This window comes from Anoplolepis gracilipes, chromosome 8, assembly GCF_047496725.1.
Source record: "Anoplolepis gracilipes chromosome 8, ASM4749672v1, whole genome shotgun sequence".
In the NCBI taxonomy this organism is placed as follows: domain Eukaryota; kingdom Metazoa; phylum Arthropoda; class Insecta; order Hymenoptera; family Formicidae; genus Anoplolepis; species Anoplolepis gracilipes.
The window spans coordinates 3,399,507-3,413,011 of record NC_132977.1 but is presented as its reverse complement, the minus strand read 5'-3'; the positions used below and the strand labels follow the sequence as shown (position 1 = coordinate 3,413,011).

The 13,505-nt window shown below is 33.6% G+C and overlaps 1 protein-coding gene across 4 annotated transcripts in view; it reads right to left on the bottom strand.

Moving 5' to 3' along the window:
* The window catches only part of LOC140669073 (uncharacterized), a 188,181-nt gene extending 174,957 nt beyond the window's left edge, over positions 1 to 13,224 (bottom strand). For all 4 annotated transcript variants that reach the window (XM_072898561.1, XM_072898564.1, XM_072898563.1 and 1 more), the window contains exon 1: positions 12,460 to 13,224. In XM_072898561.1, the coding sequence (XP_072754662.1) occupies positions 12,460 to 12,568 (109 nt within the window). In that variant the 5' untranslated portion in view covers positions 12,569 to 13,224. The remainder of the gene's footprint in view (positions 1 to 12,459) is intronic.
* Positions 13,225 to 13,505: the final 281 nt, after the last annotated feature.

The window sequence follows — 13,505 nt, the reverse complement described above, 5'->3', positions numbered from 1 at the left end:
TTCCATCCGCATTCAGACCAATTTCCCTTCGCATGTGAAGTGACCCATGCACTCTTTCGTGCACTCTATCATATAAAATATTCGATATAACTACTTGGCTTAATCAGATAGTTTTCAATTACAATCCGACAAATACAGAAATATAGAAAAAGATCATTATTTTTGTTAATATCACCATAAAATGTTAATTAAAAATCTTATTCAAATCTCTTAATTTTATATCTCAAACAATTTCATAATAACTATGAATATATTCTATTACTTTTTAAATTAAAGTAATATCGCTTTTCTTTTCCTTTTCGTCTACCAGAGTATGTCACATCTTTATAAATATGCAATTTTTTGTATACTAATATAAAAATTATATAAACGCTTAAAGAACGTCGAGGAAAACTAAAAACTTAATCCCCAAATAAAAGAATGATAAAATACCGCAAAAAAATATAAAAGTGGGGTTCACCGTGAAATAATATAAAGCGATCGGATTCAGAGAGAAGCTCCAATATGTTTCTTACACAGCAAAATTCCCACTAATTCAGAATTTAGAGACATAAAAATATTCAAAGTCGCGAGACTGCCTTCTGCTTGACTTTCCACTTCCCCCCTGTCGTTCGCCCTTTCATGGCACACAGCCAAAATGGAAATCTATTCGTCCAAACATTATTTTAATGAGTTTCAAAAGTAAAACATATGGAGAAAAAATCCAAAGTAAATTATTGATATTGTATGCAAAACAAATATTACATTTTTACACGTAAATTTATTTAAATAAAATCTATCCCTCTTCTCTTTTTTTCTCGCTTCCTTTCTGTGTAGATATATTTACTAGGCTTAATTTTAATCCTGTTTTATAAATATTATGCAAAATGTCTCGTCCTAACATTATTTATATTATTTATATCTCGTAATAAATATGTGTTTCATATTTTTATACATTTTTTAAAAATAGAGACATCTCTTATAAACATAATTTATAGATGTATTATATTAAATATCATATTAAATTTATTAGTAACTAATAAGAGCAAAAACGTACATGACATTTTCACTGTTGCTTTTCATCAAAATAATTTGCGAGGCATTTATGAAGAATATATCAGCATATATCATTTATTCGTAATTACTATAATTCCAAATATGTTCTCTTCGTGCTATTACAAACAACTGCATAATTAGCAGTGATTATGCGTTATTATAATAAATAAAAAAACATATATAACGCTGCGTATACAATATGTATTATTAAATTATTCGAAAATGATTTTACAAGATTTGAATGTTACATTATCAAAAAGCATTTCCTGGTAATTTATTTAATTGAAACCGTTTAATCTGTTGAACGCATACGTTGCATAAAATACCTACTAAAAAAGAGATCAACTATTATTTTATATATAATTTTTGTCATAATATAAAATATAAAATCTATTTTTTTGAGATTATTGAATTTATTAAAGGCAATATACTTATTGAATAGACTTGTTACAAAAGCAGTTGCGAGACATTTTATTTATAAATAAAAATAAGAGTAGAAAATTAGAACAAGTATCTTTATATAACGCTGTACATTCTTTTATCTCACGAAGCATGAAATCGAAGTATTGGTCAATGAGCCGAATGTTGTTTGGATGGCAGCATCGCATCTTTCCTCAAAAAATCATAAAAATCCACAAAAGTAACAAATTAATTAAGCAATCTTCACATGCAGAATTTCTATTTATTTTATTTTTAATCAAATAATCGATATCAATTTATGCAGTTATTGAGTTTTAATATTTCGTGTTATTTTTTCATATCATTCATTCTTGTAAAAAATATAAATATCGATAAAAAAATTTATATAATATTGCTTTGAAGACACTGCCTTCTTGTCAGCGCATGAAAAATATGAAAAACAATTTACGCAACAGTATAGATATTATTTGTAAAACTGCCATTTTTTAATGAAAGAGTGTCATTCGAAGCACCTTGCGATACAGCAATTTTCCAACAGCAACTATCACTTAAGGTTAAGTGGAAACCCTCGTAATTTAGTCAATCGCGAGAAAAACGAATTGTCGAACGAAAGAAGAAAAGTATAAATAATGCAAGGACAACCGACTATCGCGCAAAACGCGTTTTATTTAAATCGCGTTCGTGATACATGTAGTAACGTAAATTCGTCGACCATGATAACGCGCAGTTATTACAATATGTATGTCGTCGTATGACATATGCTCGGAGATATAGATACCGAAAAATCATATTATATTCCACAAAGGAGGTATAATATATCGGTCCGATCTTTCTAGTTCCTTAATTTCGAGAAGCTGACTGTTCAAAAAAAATTCTATGCCCTTACTCTCTTTCTCCCATTTAAATTCACGTCACGATGCACGTCGTCACTGAATCTACATACACGTCGTTACCCGAATATATTTCTTCTTCGCCATGAAATAAAATACGTCAGTTATTCTTTGCCGGAGGAAGTCGAGAAGTTAAAGGTGGAGCGCGAAATTTTATTTCCACCATAGCTCGATTGGAAAGCTAAAACGTGCCTGATCGTGCAATTACATGAGAGCTTTCAGTAACGCTTTATTTTTTTATGTCTTCTACCGACATTCGCGCGTGACAACCCATTAGGTAAATCCTATGATTCTTTGTAAAATAACTTTAATCGTCTGAATACGCGATAGTCAACGTATGTTCTGAATATTCAGTAAAATTGAATAACTTTCTAAAAAACATGACACCGCAGAGATTGATTCGCAGGCTTAAATATATCTGCAATAAAAGCTTATCTCTATTTCTTCTCACGCGCTACAATCTTGCGAAAATGCTCCTCACGATGGTTCTTTATAATGCTTTTACCCTGACTTTCCTTTCACGAAAGTGTCATCGTGCGGACCATTCGCGGCAAAGTGGTCGCAGCAGTGCGGCTATTAAAGGCATTCAGAAAAATGATATTAACCCTTACAGACATCGGAAGACAGCTGGAACTTTTGAAATTGCTGATTCTAAAAGATCACAGCTGATAAATGGTGCGTACGTGACATATATACATACAAATCGCCTATATTAATTGTGAAAAACACATGTAGCGGTTGAATATAAAATTCCAAACAGAAAAAAAAACTCTAGTTTTGAAATTGAAACAAATTCGAGAAACGACCTCATAAAAAAAAATTTATCGGAAATACGCTAAATGGATGTCAAATTTAATAAGCGGATAATTCCTCGATCAATTCATTCCGCATGTAATTGCAAAATAAAAATAGCGACGAGTGAAAAAAAATGACCGTTATAAAGGCATATCAAAGACTCCTCGCTGCTCGCATTTAACAGATTAAAATTATCGCTGCGCTAAACGACCGCGACAATTTTATTCGCACGACGACAGCAAAACATACGTTGTCGCGCATATTCGTGTAAAATGCGCGTAAAAATTAGTTACTCGCCGGCGTGGAAAACCGTCAGATGAAATTCTCTGAGGCTAGGTGCAACGAAGCAACCTAGAGTACGTACAGAGACCATCCACGAGCATAATTAGACCACTAGTATCTCTAATTAAGCAGTTGCGGTCGGGGTATTTTTTTTTTTTTTTTTTTTTTTTTAAGTAGCTACGTAATGACGCCACGGAACAACCTCGTCGTCGCTTCCACGTGTGTGAAGGAGAAAAGCGGACAGAGAGAGAGAGAGAGAGAGAGAGAGAGAGACGAAAGAGAGGAGAATTTGAGAGTTGGAGAAACTGAAATGGAAACTAATATACGGCAGATGTGGCCGTGATTCAACGCCGCATCCCGGTGGCAACATTGCCCGCCATCCTGATGCTACCTCTTCCCGGTTTTCGGGAAGTTACTACCCCCGTTTCCCGCCCGCATGCTGCACCTAATTCTTTACTCTTCCCCGATGTTCTCATGGAAATGGCGATGTTACGTCCAACTACGTCCATATACGTAACAATCTGACGTTGAACAAGTATTTAAATAAAATTCTAAGCTGGGGAAAAAGAAAAAGAAAGAGAGAAAGAGAAGAAGTGCATGTGTTGTTAAACAAGGTGTCTACTCAAATCCTGTAAAAAATCCTTGAAAAATTCTGACCAAATTTTTTTTTTCAAAATTCCAAATATAGAAAAAATATTAAAAGATTCTTTTATACAACTTTCTAAAGTAATTTTTTATTGCATGTGTTTTATAATGTTTCTCATTCATAAGAAGGATAAAATTTCATTCATATGAACTATATATGAATATAAAGACAGTTTCAAGTGCTAAATTTGTAAATGTACTGAAAAAACTGAATAATTTTATAAAAGATAAACATTTTTCACTTACACAAAATTTTCATTTCTTTATCATTAAAAATTATAAAGAATATGTATATTTTTTGTAACATGCATATATTTTGTTAAGACACTAAATGTATAAACAAACATAGATACTTATATATCTAAAAATTTTTTTTATATGCATAATTTGACTTACTATTTTCAATATGAGAGCAAAATTATCAGAGAGAATTTTTTTTAATCCCCTGAATCCTAATAAAATACCATGATTTTTTTCGAATGCAAAAGTAATCCCGAGAATTCCAGGTTTTTTTTAGCGAACAAACACCTATTAAATATCTCATCAATTTAAATAAAATTTATAACATGTAAATTTTTTTTAGATACTGTCACGTTATTACGTCGTCAAATTATTAATGATAGTAGAAGTATGGAAATCTCGCGCGCGTTAATAATTATATTGGCGCGAGACATTACCGTGTCTCTTGATAAAATATTATATATTTTACGATATCGCAAAACTTTCCAATATGACATATTGATGGATGACGAAAACCAATACAAAAACCGACTCTTATAGTAAAATTCTGTGTTACGTTTTTTTTTCTTTTATTTATAATGCATAAGCTGCGCTTTTCGTCATTATAATTGGCGTTGAATATTTTTAGCTTTTAGGGCAAATCTGATTAATCAAACGCGATGTGACATCGTTAAAATAGCAGCGTAGCAAACGCGTGGTATGCCGTAGTATGTATGTGAAAAGCTTGACCAAATCTATAGCCGCAATAAATTTGCGAATAGCTTACAGTAAAATGGACACGAAATAGCGATACGCGGTTATCAAGTATGCTCCGATTTATAAAGCGATTGGCATTGGTTAATTTGTCCTGCAAAAGGATATTCCGCCAGCTTCAGCTTTCAATTTCTACCATTACTGGTGTAACAAATGTGCATTTAACGCGATAATGCAGCTTTTAAAACAGAATCACGCGGATTTAATACAATGAGCCCCATGGCTTGTTAAAATCGCATTATTTGAAATTACGAAGCAAAGCTACACTAACGTGAATAAATAATAGAAAACAAAGTTTGTAATATACACGATGATACCATTGTCTGATTGCACAGGAATTTATGAAATATACCGTTACTTTTGCTTTTACTTGAAAAATTTAAATGATGGTGACGCATGCAGTATTCGACATACTAAAATAAACCAGTCCAGTCCGGTGTCGTATTACCAAGTTCTTCAATCAAAACCATGTGGTCAAAATAGGTTTCGACTAAAACAGCAAGAATCGCGTAATCTTTTTAGCTTCCTCCAAGTTGGAAATTCTAATTGAGAAACTCGCTCCAGCTCAGTCACTCAGCAGAGAGCTATTTAACAAAAGTTGTAGAATTTCGAATGCCCTAAAAAGCCGCGTGTCCATATCAACTTCTTCAATTAACAGCGCTCCAAGTTGTAAGCCGTAAGGATTATGTTAAACTGCAGTAGAATAATCTTTACCGTAATATCATTTATTAATATTTTCAATGCTATATCTAATTATAGATTTAATTAATCTGTGCAAACAGATATAATTTTCCATCCGCTTTTCTATTTCTTTGACATATAACGTGTCAAAACAGCCGCAACTCGATTCCCATCGCAATATATTTGGAATAAAAATAGTACGTATGTGTGCAAAGTAAACATTAATGAAGATATTTTGATAGCACCTTTGTAAAAATCACAATCAGCTAATTGCAAGATGAAATTTATCCATCGAGTGGATTTATTTCGGCAGATTCTATCGACGAGTACGTCACGTTTATTTGTATGCATAAATTATTATTAATAAATTATCAAATGCGCATATACAATAGGCATTAGGCAAATAGCAACGATTGTAAATTAACGGCTAATAATTATCTCGCAAGCCTGCCCGAGGCACACGTTCGATTTGCAAAGTTATTCACGTGTTACGAACGTCACCTCATCAATCGTAAAGGATAAACGCGACGAGAGAGATGTGATTCGCGCGATCGCCGCGATCCGAATAATTCTCCGTTAATTACATCCATTGCGAATTATATCTATCTATTGTAGATGTTTCCGCGTGTGTCGCTAAATAGATAAACAGGCACGGTCAATTGACCGTAAATTCCGATCAACCGAAATTACGCTAATTTCACGATGTACGAGCGATGACGTATCAACCAATCCTTATGCAAGAACAGCGCGTGTGTGTAATTTCCAAAAGCTTGCGCGATCTCTCTAATTATTATCAAGGATTGGTAATTCGTGAAATATAACAGAGCGTAACAAAGTCTCTACTCCGAATCATGTAAAAAAATTTCCTGAAACTTTTCCGATCTCCTAGATATTTTTGTTCAAAGTTCCAGATAAAAAAAAATATTTTAAAGATTTTTTTATACAATTTTCTTTAAAGTCAATTTTTTATTGCATTTTTATATTAATAAATATATATGTTTCAAATGCATAATTTACTTGGTTTGCTAATTGTTTACAACATGAAAGCAAAATTATCAGAAAGATTTTTTTAATTCCCTGAATACCAATAAATTCCACGAAAATTCCCTGATTTTCCCGGATACCAAAGAAATCTCTCAAAATTCTAGACTTTTTTCCAAGAAGTAAATGCTCTGTATAAGCAAAATGAAGGAGAAATTCTGCTACGTCGTGTCGTGTCATTTTTTTTGCCCAGCAAGAGACGGATTTCGATCATCGCAAAATCGCAAATCTAGTTACTAGCGACTTGGTTGTAATACATTCGTTGCATCTCGAGTGAACTCTTGCATCCTAATGTTTAAAACATTCAGCTGTGCGCTTTATCTCGCCCGCCAGAATCACAATTTCGAAGTAACCAACTTTTGAATCTTTTATTTGTCTTCAATATTGATAGAAAATCGGAATAGGTTCGAATAAAATCAAACTAATCGGGTAATATTTAATTTTGACTAATCCTGCACGACAAAAGTAATCAAAATTTTATCTTCAGAATAAACACATAGAATATAAATATATAATAATAATAATAATAATAATAATAATAATAAAATAAAATTAAATTAATAAATATAATAAATTTAAATTATCAATTAAACGTACTATTAAAAATTTTAAACAGACACACGAAAGAGACATTCTAAATAAAAATACCTACGAATACAATCTCGTGGCGAAATGCATTGCCCGAAATCTCAAAACTGCCGAATATGTATTACGAAAAGCTCGCCTTGGCATTACAAATAATGGTGTAGAAACGACGTGCACATGCAACACTGGATATTTACACGAGGGAGGCCGGATACGTAGATTCGGCGCGCTTTCAACTCGGAAAGAAAGACGAGCCCCAGCTCCGACAATAGGTAAAATGCACTCTTCCGCGAAGTGTAGACCGCTACTAAACCATAGCCGAGCAACGCCATCGCTATTCCTATGCGACTTTGCTGAATCGGAGAGTCGAGGAATAGGCGTTCTGTTGCGGCGACCGTAAGGCGACGAGGGTGGAAACGGAAATGGGAAAGCTTGAGAACGAAGTGCTCTCCCGTCGAAACTTTTATCCCGAAAAGAATGTGCGAGATTGAATGTGAAAGGGAGAGAGAAAGAAAGAGAGAAGGTGTCAATAGGAAAGTAACATGACAAAAGCGCGTTTATCACGTCGATCATGAATTCACCTGCGATTCACGTATTGACAAATATACATGTTATTCAAGCAAGTCAAAAAACACGTATGATACGAAATATAATATTTAAAAAGGCATATAAAGTGACATATCAAACTAATAAAGTATCTAAAAAAATATATTTTACAGGAAATTTCATTTTCAATTTTCTGAATTGTATGATTGAATTCCGAAACAATTTATTATATAATATAAAATAGTTTTTTTATTACATTATTATTATGGTTTTATTATATTAAGAATATATTAAGATATATTAAGAAAAATGTGAAGAATGTCGATCTAAATCGGATGATGAAAGCCAATCGTGAAACATGTACGTCATTCAAGTATATATGTCGAAACACGACATATATATGATACGAATTAATAATATTTGAAAAAACCTAAAGTAATATATTAAATATTAATAAAGTGCCTCAAAAAAATATTTTACAGAAAATCTCGTCTTGAATTTTCTAAATGATATGATTCTAAACAATTTCTTGAATAAATTTAATTAAAATTAAATAATGTATCATAAATGTAACGTAACGTAAACATATTTTACAACGTTTTGTTACATTATTGTAAAAAAATGTCGATCTTAGCTTCCAGATAATAAAAAAAACAATCGAAATGTTTATAGAGATGAAAGTAGAGATCAAAATAGAAGAGATTTAATCATATTTGACTATGTAATAATAAAGCAGCTAATTATGCATGCAAGCTATTGTTTTACTTCATATGAACACACATCCATAACTTTACATATATTAATGTAAACAGTAAGCGATTCCGGAGCAATCTGCTACTACTTAGTTTAAATTATAAGAAATTAATTATACTCGCAATGCAAATATTTAATATTATTTATAGTTATATTTGTACTCCCTCCCCCTTTCTTCGTACGACTATAACTAGATAACCTATTATATCGAAACAGAAGATGAAAATTAATTATACACAACGAATAATATTATTCATATAAATAAATAATAATTATCTATTTATGCAATATTTGTACTCCCTTCTTCTCTCCTCCTGTGATATATAAAGTATATAAAATTCAGAGATTTCGCTCAAAATTGTACTCGCACAGATTTCGACGCGAAGCGCACAGCCGGACTCGTATTTCATCGTCGCGACTGTTGCGAATATAAAATATCTTGCATTAATTTTCGAATATTCGAATCTATTTCACGAAAGAGTGAAAATTACGACTTGTCCGTTCTTTTCTTTTTTTTTTTTTCGCCGGCAGCGCTGAATTATGGCCACGGAAGAATTGTCCCCGGCGAAATGCAGATAGGTGCACATTCCCGGCTGCAGTTCGTGACCTCATTTCGTACAGATTTTATGCAATTTATAGTAGTAGAAGACGACAGGAGATATTCAAACGGGGGGATAATCAGCATTATTATATAAAGCATTGTCCGTGAGAATCTTGTGCCGGTTGCACGACGTAAATTTTCTACGAGTTTAATGTAGTCGATCTCACATTTTCCGATACATGAACTGAAATTCGTATAATCTCCAAAAGACACGATGATCTGGAATGTACCTAGAGATTTCAGAATATCCATCTCTCCCTTCCTCGGATAACGTTTTCCAGATAGTTACATCGAGAGGCGGGGGAAAGAGGGCAAAAGGGGGGGAGTCCTTTAAACCGAATGTTCTCGCATTACCTAGAAAAAGTTCTTTCTTTGCCGGCTTTTTTTTCTCTCGTATCACTCACGCAGATCGGCTTCAACCATACGTAAACCCGCGGGCGTCCGTCGTTTCTGAACGATTTATAGAGATAGCGGTGACTTTTCAAACTACTGTGTGAGGCAGCCGCGAGATTTCCGACCCCGTTGGCTGCAATCGCCCCCAATTACAATAAGAATTTACGAGCGAGATCAAAACGCGCGGGCTATCGATAAAGTACCATCGGCGAGATGCCATCTTTTTCTTTTCTTCGAAAACATCCGATAGATTTACGAGCGTAATTACGCGCTTTCTTCCGTCCCCGCGTAAATGCACTGTCCATTCTTCTCCCGTTCTTTGTTCTTTTTTCTCCCCCCCCCCCTCCCTTTCTTTTCCTTTTGCGCTTTTCGCACACGTTAGCACCTCTACATGACCAGTGCACCTTCGACCAACTTTACGATCGTGCCGCTGATCAATTGACATCATCTAGTATTTCGGACGTAGCTTCTAGAGTTTCAGCGAAGCTTCGCGTTACCGGCGAAATACGATCCAGATGTGCATTAGCGAGAATCGAAGAAAATCTTGAAGAAATAAATCGTGAAACACTTTAATCTGTAACACTAATCTTTCACCACCGAATATCGGGTGATAATTTTAACTGAAATGTGTATTGTTATAAATTGATAATAATATATAATAATAATATTAATAGTAAATATAAATATAAAATAAATATGTAATATAAAAAATAATATATAAATATAAATATATAATAAATAAAGATAAAATATATAATATAAACATATACGATATAAAAAATAATTAATATAAAATGTAATAAAATAAATTATATATATATATATATATATATATACATATATATATATATATATATATATATATATATTAATTACTATATATAATAATATAAATATATATGTGAAAAACTCTAATTTGTAACATTTAAATTATTATTAATTCTACACTATTTAAATATTATATAATACATAATTCGAAAAGAAATGTGTATTGTTATAAATTATTAATAATATGTATATATATATATATAATTTATTATTCCAATATTTTTCTGTGACTGTAACATATGTTTCAAGCCATTTTCACTCCAAAAATATTTAAATTAAAATTAGAATATTATAAATATTATAAATGAATATTAATTGATTTAACTGTAATCTACATAAAATTACGTTATTATAGAAAGTAATATCTCAACTTTCACGTTAACGCTGCTTTTGGTATTCCTGCTAATAACTTTAACCTATAACCCTCTAATACTTCGACTTTGTATACTGAAATTCCATAGTGGTTTACCACTCAAGGCTTTAACATTCCAACGGAAAATTCAACCAGATTCATAAGTATGTAAATTTCCGTATAATAATCATTGAGTAAAATTTGTCAAAAGTTTTAAAAAAAAATTTTCGAAAAATCGTCGTGTTAAATACATTTATCTTTCAATTTCAATTATTGATAAATTAATCGCTAATCCTCCAATAAATTGGCAATCACGATATACGTACCGTCGTAAATTGTCATAGAGCAGTGGCCGGATAGAATCGGGTGGTTCTTACAAATCCCACGATATATTATTCGTTTAATCGCAAACGTGCATGTGCGGACATAAAACGCGCCCGACAATTGTTATCTATATGTAAACGACTTTACACGCTAGAATTCATTATACGAGTGGTTGAGTCGTGCAACTAATTCACAATAATCCATGATTTATGACGGGAAATTTGCTCTATAAATCGAAAAAAGAACGTATAAACACCCAACTTTGCCCGGATGTCACGAGACGAGATATCGATTTTAACATCATTAGGTCTGATTATACTAATTATTGCAGTGCCTTAGGCAACACGAAAGAGAAGGCTAAACGCGAGCTATATAGCAAACATCTCTCGAACGGCAATTTCCTCAATTTACTCTCTAATATCTTAATTATACGCATGTGAAGCTGCCACCAGCCAGAGTAAGTAACGATACGATTTAATTCAGCTAATCTAAATTTTCGTATTAAATCTGAACAAGTATTTTTATTCTACATTCCTTTACTTTTATTCTTTTTTTTTTTGTGACCTTGATCCAAATTAGAAAGCAAAAAAAGTTGAGTAGGTAACTATAAATTTTCTTTATAAAATATAATTTTTTATATATTATATTATTTTACTTCAGAAATGTTTATTATTATTATGTTGTTACTATTTGTAGAAATGTTTTTCATCATTCGAGTTGCACTCGAATGATGAAAATTTGTTTCTTTGGGCTTGGAATTGTTTCTAATTATTTTTACGAAACCTTCTCTCTTTGGTAGAAATTTTCTCTTTTTCCCAATATAAAAAGTTATAGCATACTATTTAATAGTTGATACGAAGCAAAAATTGATCTTGTAAAACTTAATTTTTGTATAATACAATATGATATATAATGTATGCAAATAAATATTTTACGCCGATCGTGATTTACATATATATGACAGATTTGCAGACAAACATGTGAAAAATTATTACCATGCAAAAAGCCCTTAAGAATCAATTAAAATTTTAAAAGCGAATCTCTTTCTCGATGAACTCTCTCTTCTTTTCAATATCTACATATATTTGATTTTAGATAATATATTTGATTTAAATTATAATAAATGAAAAAAAGAATGCTCTCTCTCCAAGTTAAAACTAAAAATTCATACATTTATTTGTCACGAGTCGAACATTCGTGTTACAGCGTCAAAATTGGATTTCGTGGAAATTCTGTAACAGGTAACAGTGTACTGTTTCAGAGTTCTAGAGAGATATAAAAAAAACATGACTCACCCAAACGTTCGGAGCCCGCTGCCCGATGAGCCCGAAGGAACAGCAATAACACCGTCAGCACGATCATGATTATTCGCCGCTTCCTGGCCGTTGCACTAATCAAAATCATCGTCACACACTAATCAGTCAAACTTTTCAACAACGACGTCGCACACAGTCGTGTATGTTGCTACTGCTAGCGCACCGACATAACCGCACACCACCCGCACTTCGGTCGTCGAGAGATCCGCGAGATCAAGATTCCGCCGCCATTCAACGTCAACGGGTCACCCGCCGCCAAGTCGTCGAACTCGGATCGATCATTCCGGCCGGTCTGCTTCGATCAAGCTTGAAAGTACCGGCACGATAATCCACGATACGCCATGTTGTCGAGAGTGTTGTTTAGCGATGCGTTTCCGTCGATTTGCATTCGCGCGAATTTCACACCGATCTGCCCTGCCGGCGGATTCCCGCCAATTTGTCAATAAACCGTGTGACGTAACGTCTCACGTCTTCGATCGCCGACCACGATCCGGGCATACGCATCATCCATAATCATCGCCGAAATTAGATTCAAATCACAGAATCGCACGCAATGTAACTGTTCCGCTGTAACGATCCGGCGCATTCACACTTCGATCCCGAAGTACTTTCGTTCGCGAGATCGTCCGAGTCGACGACACTCCTGAAAAGAATTTATTAATTCGGTTTATCGAAAGATCAGAAACGACAACCGCGATCAAGCGCACACGGCGGACACGAAAAAATACACACACATCACTCGGTGGTCGGCGCGTGACTGAACCGAGTGGTGGGGGACTTCGGAAAGTCGCGTTGAGCGGGGAGCGACGTGAATGTTACGGCTGATCGACGCATGCGCTCACGCTCGCCGGCTTCTCTCCCCCCTCCGTCCTCGAGATGTATCATCTTCGCGTTGTATTTTCGACACGTCCGCGAGATGAGCTCGTCTCCATGCGCGCGCGCGCGGGGCGTCATATGTTCTGTGAAAAATATATCAAACCAATAAGTAGATACGTATGATTACGTGCGAATAACAGGAAAAGGAA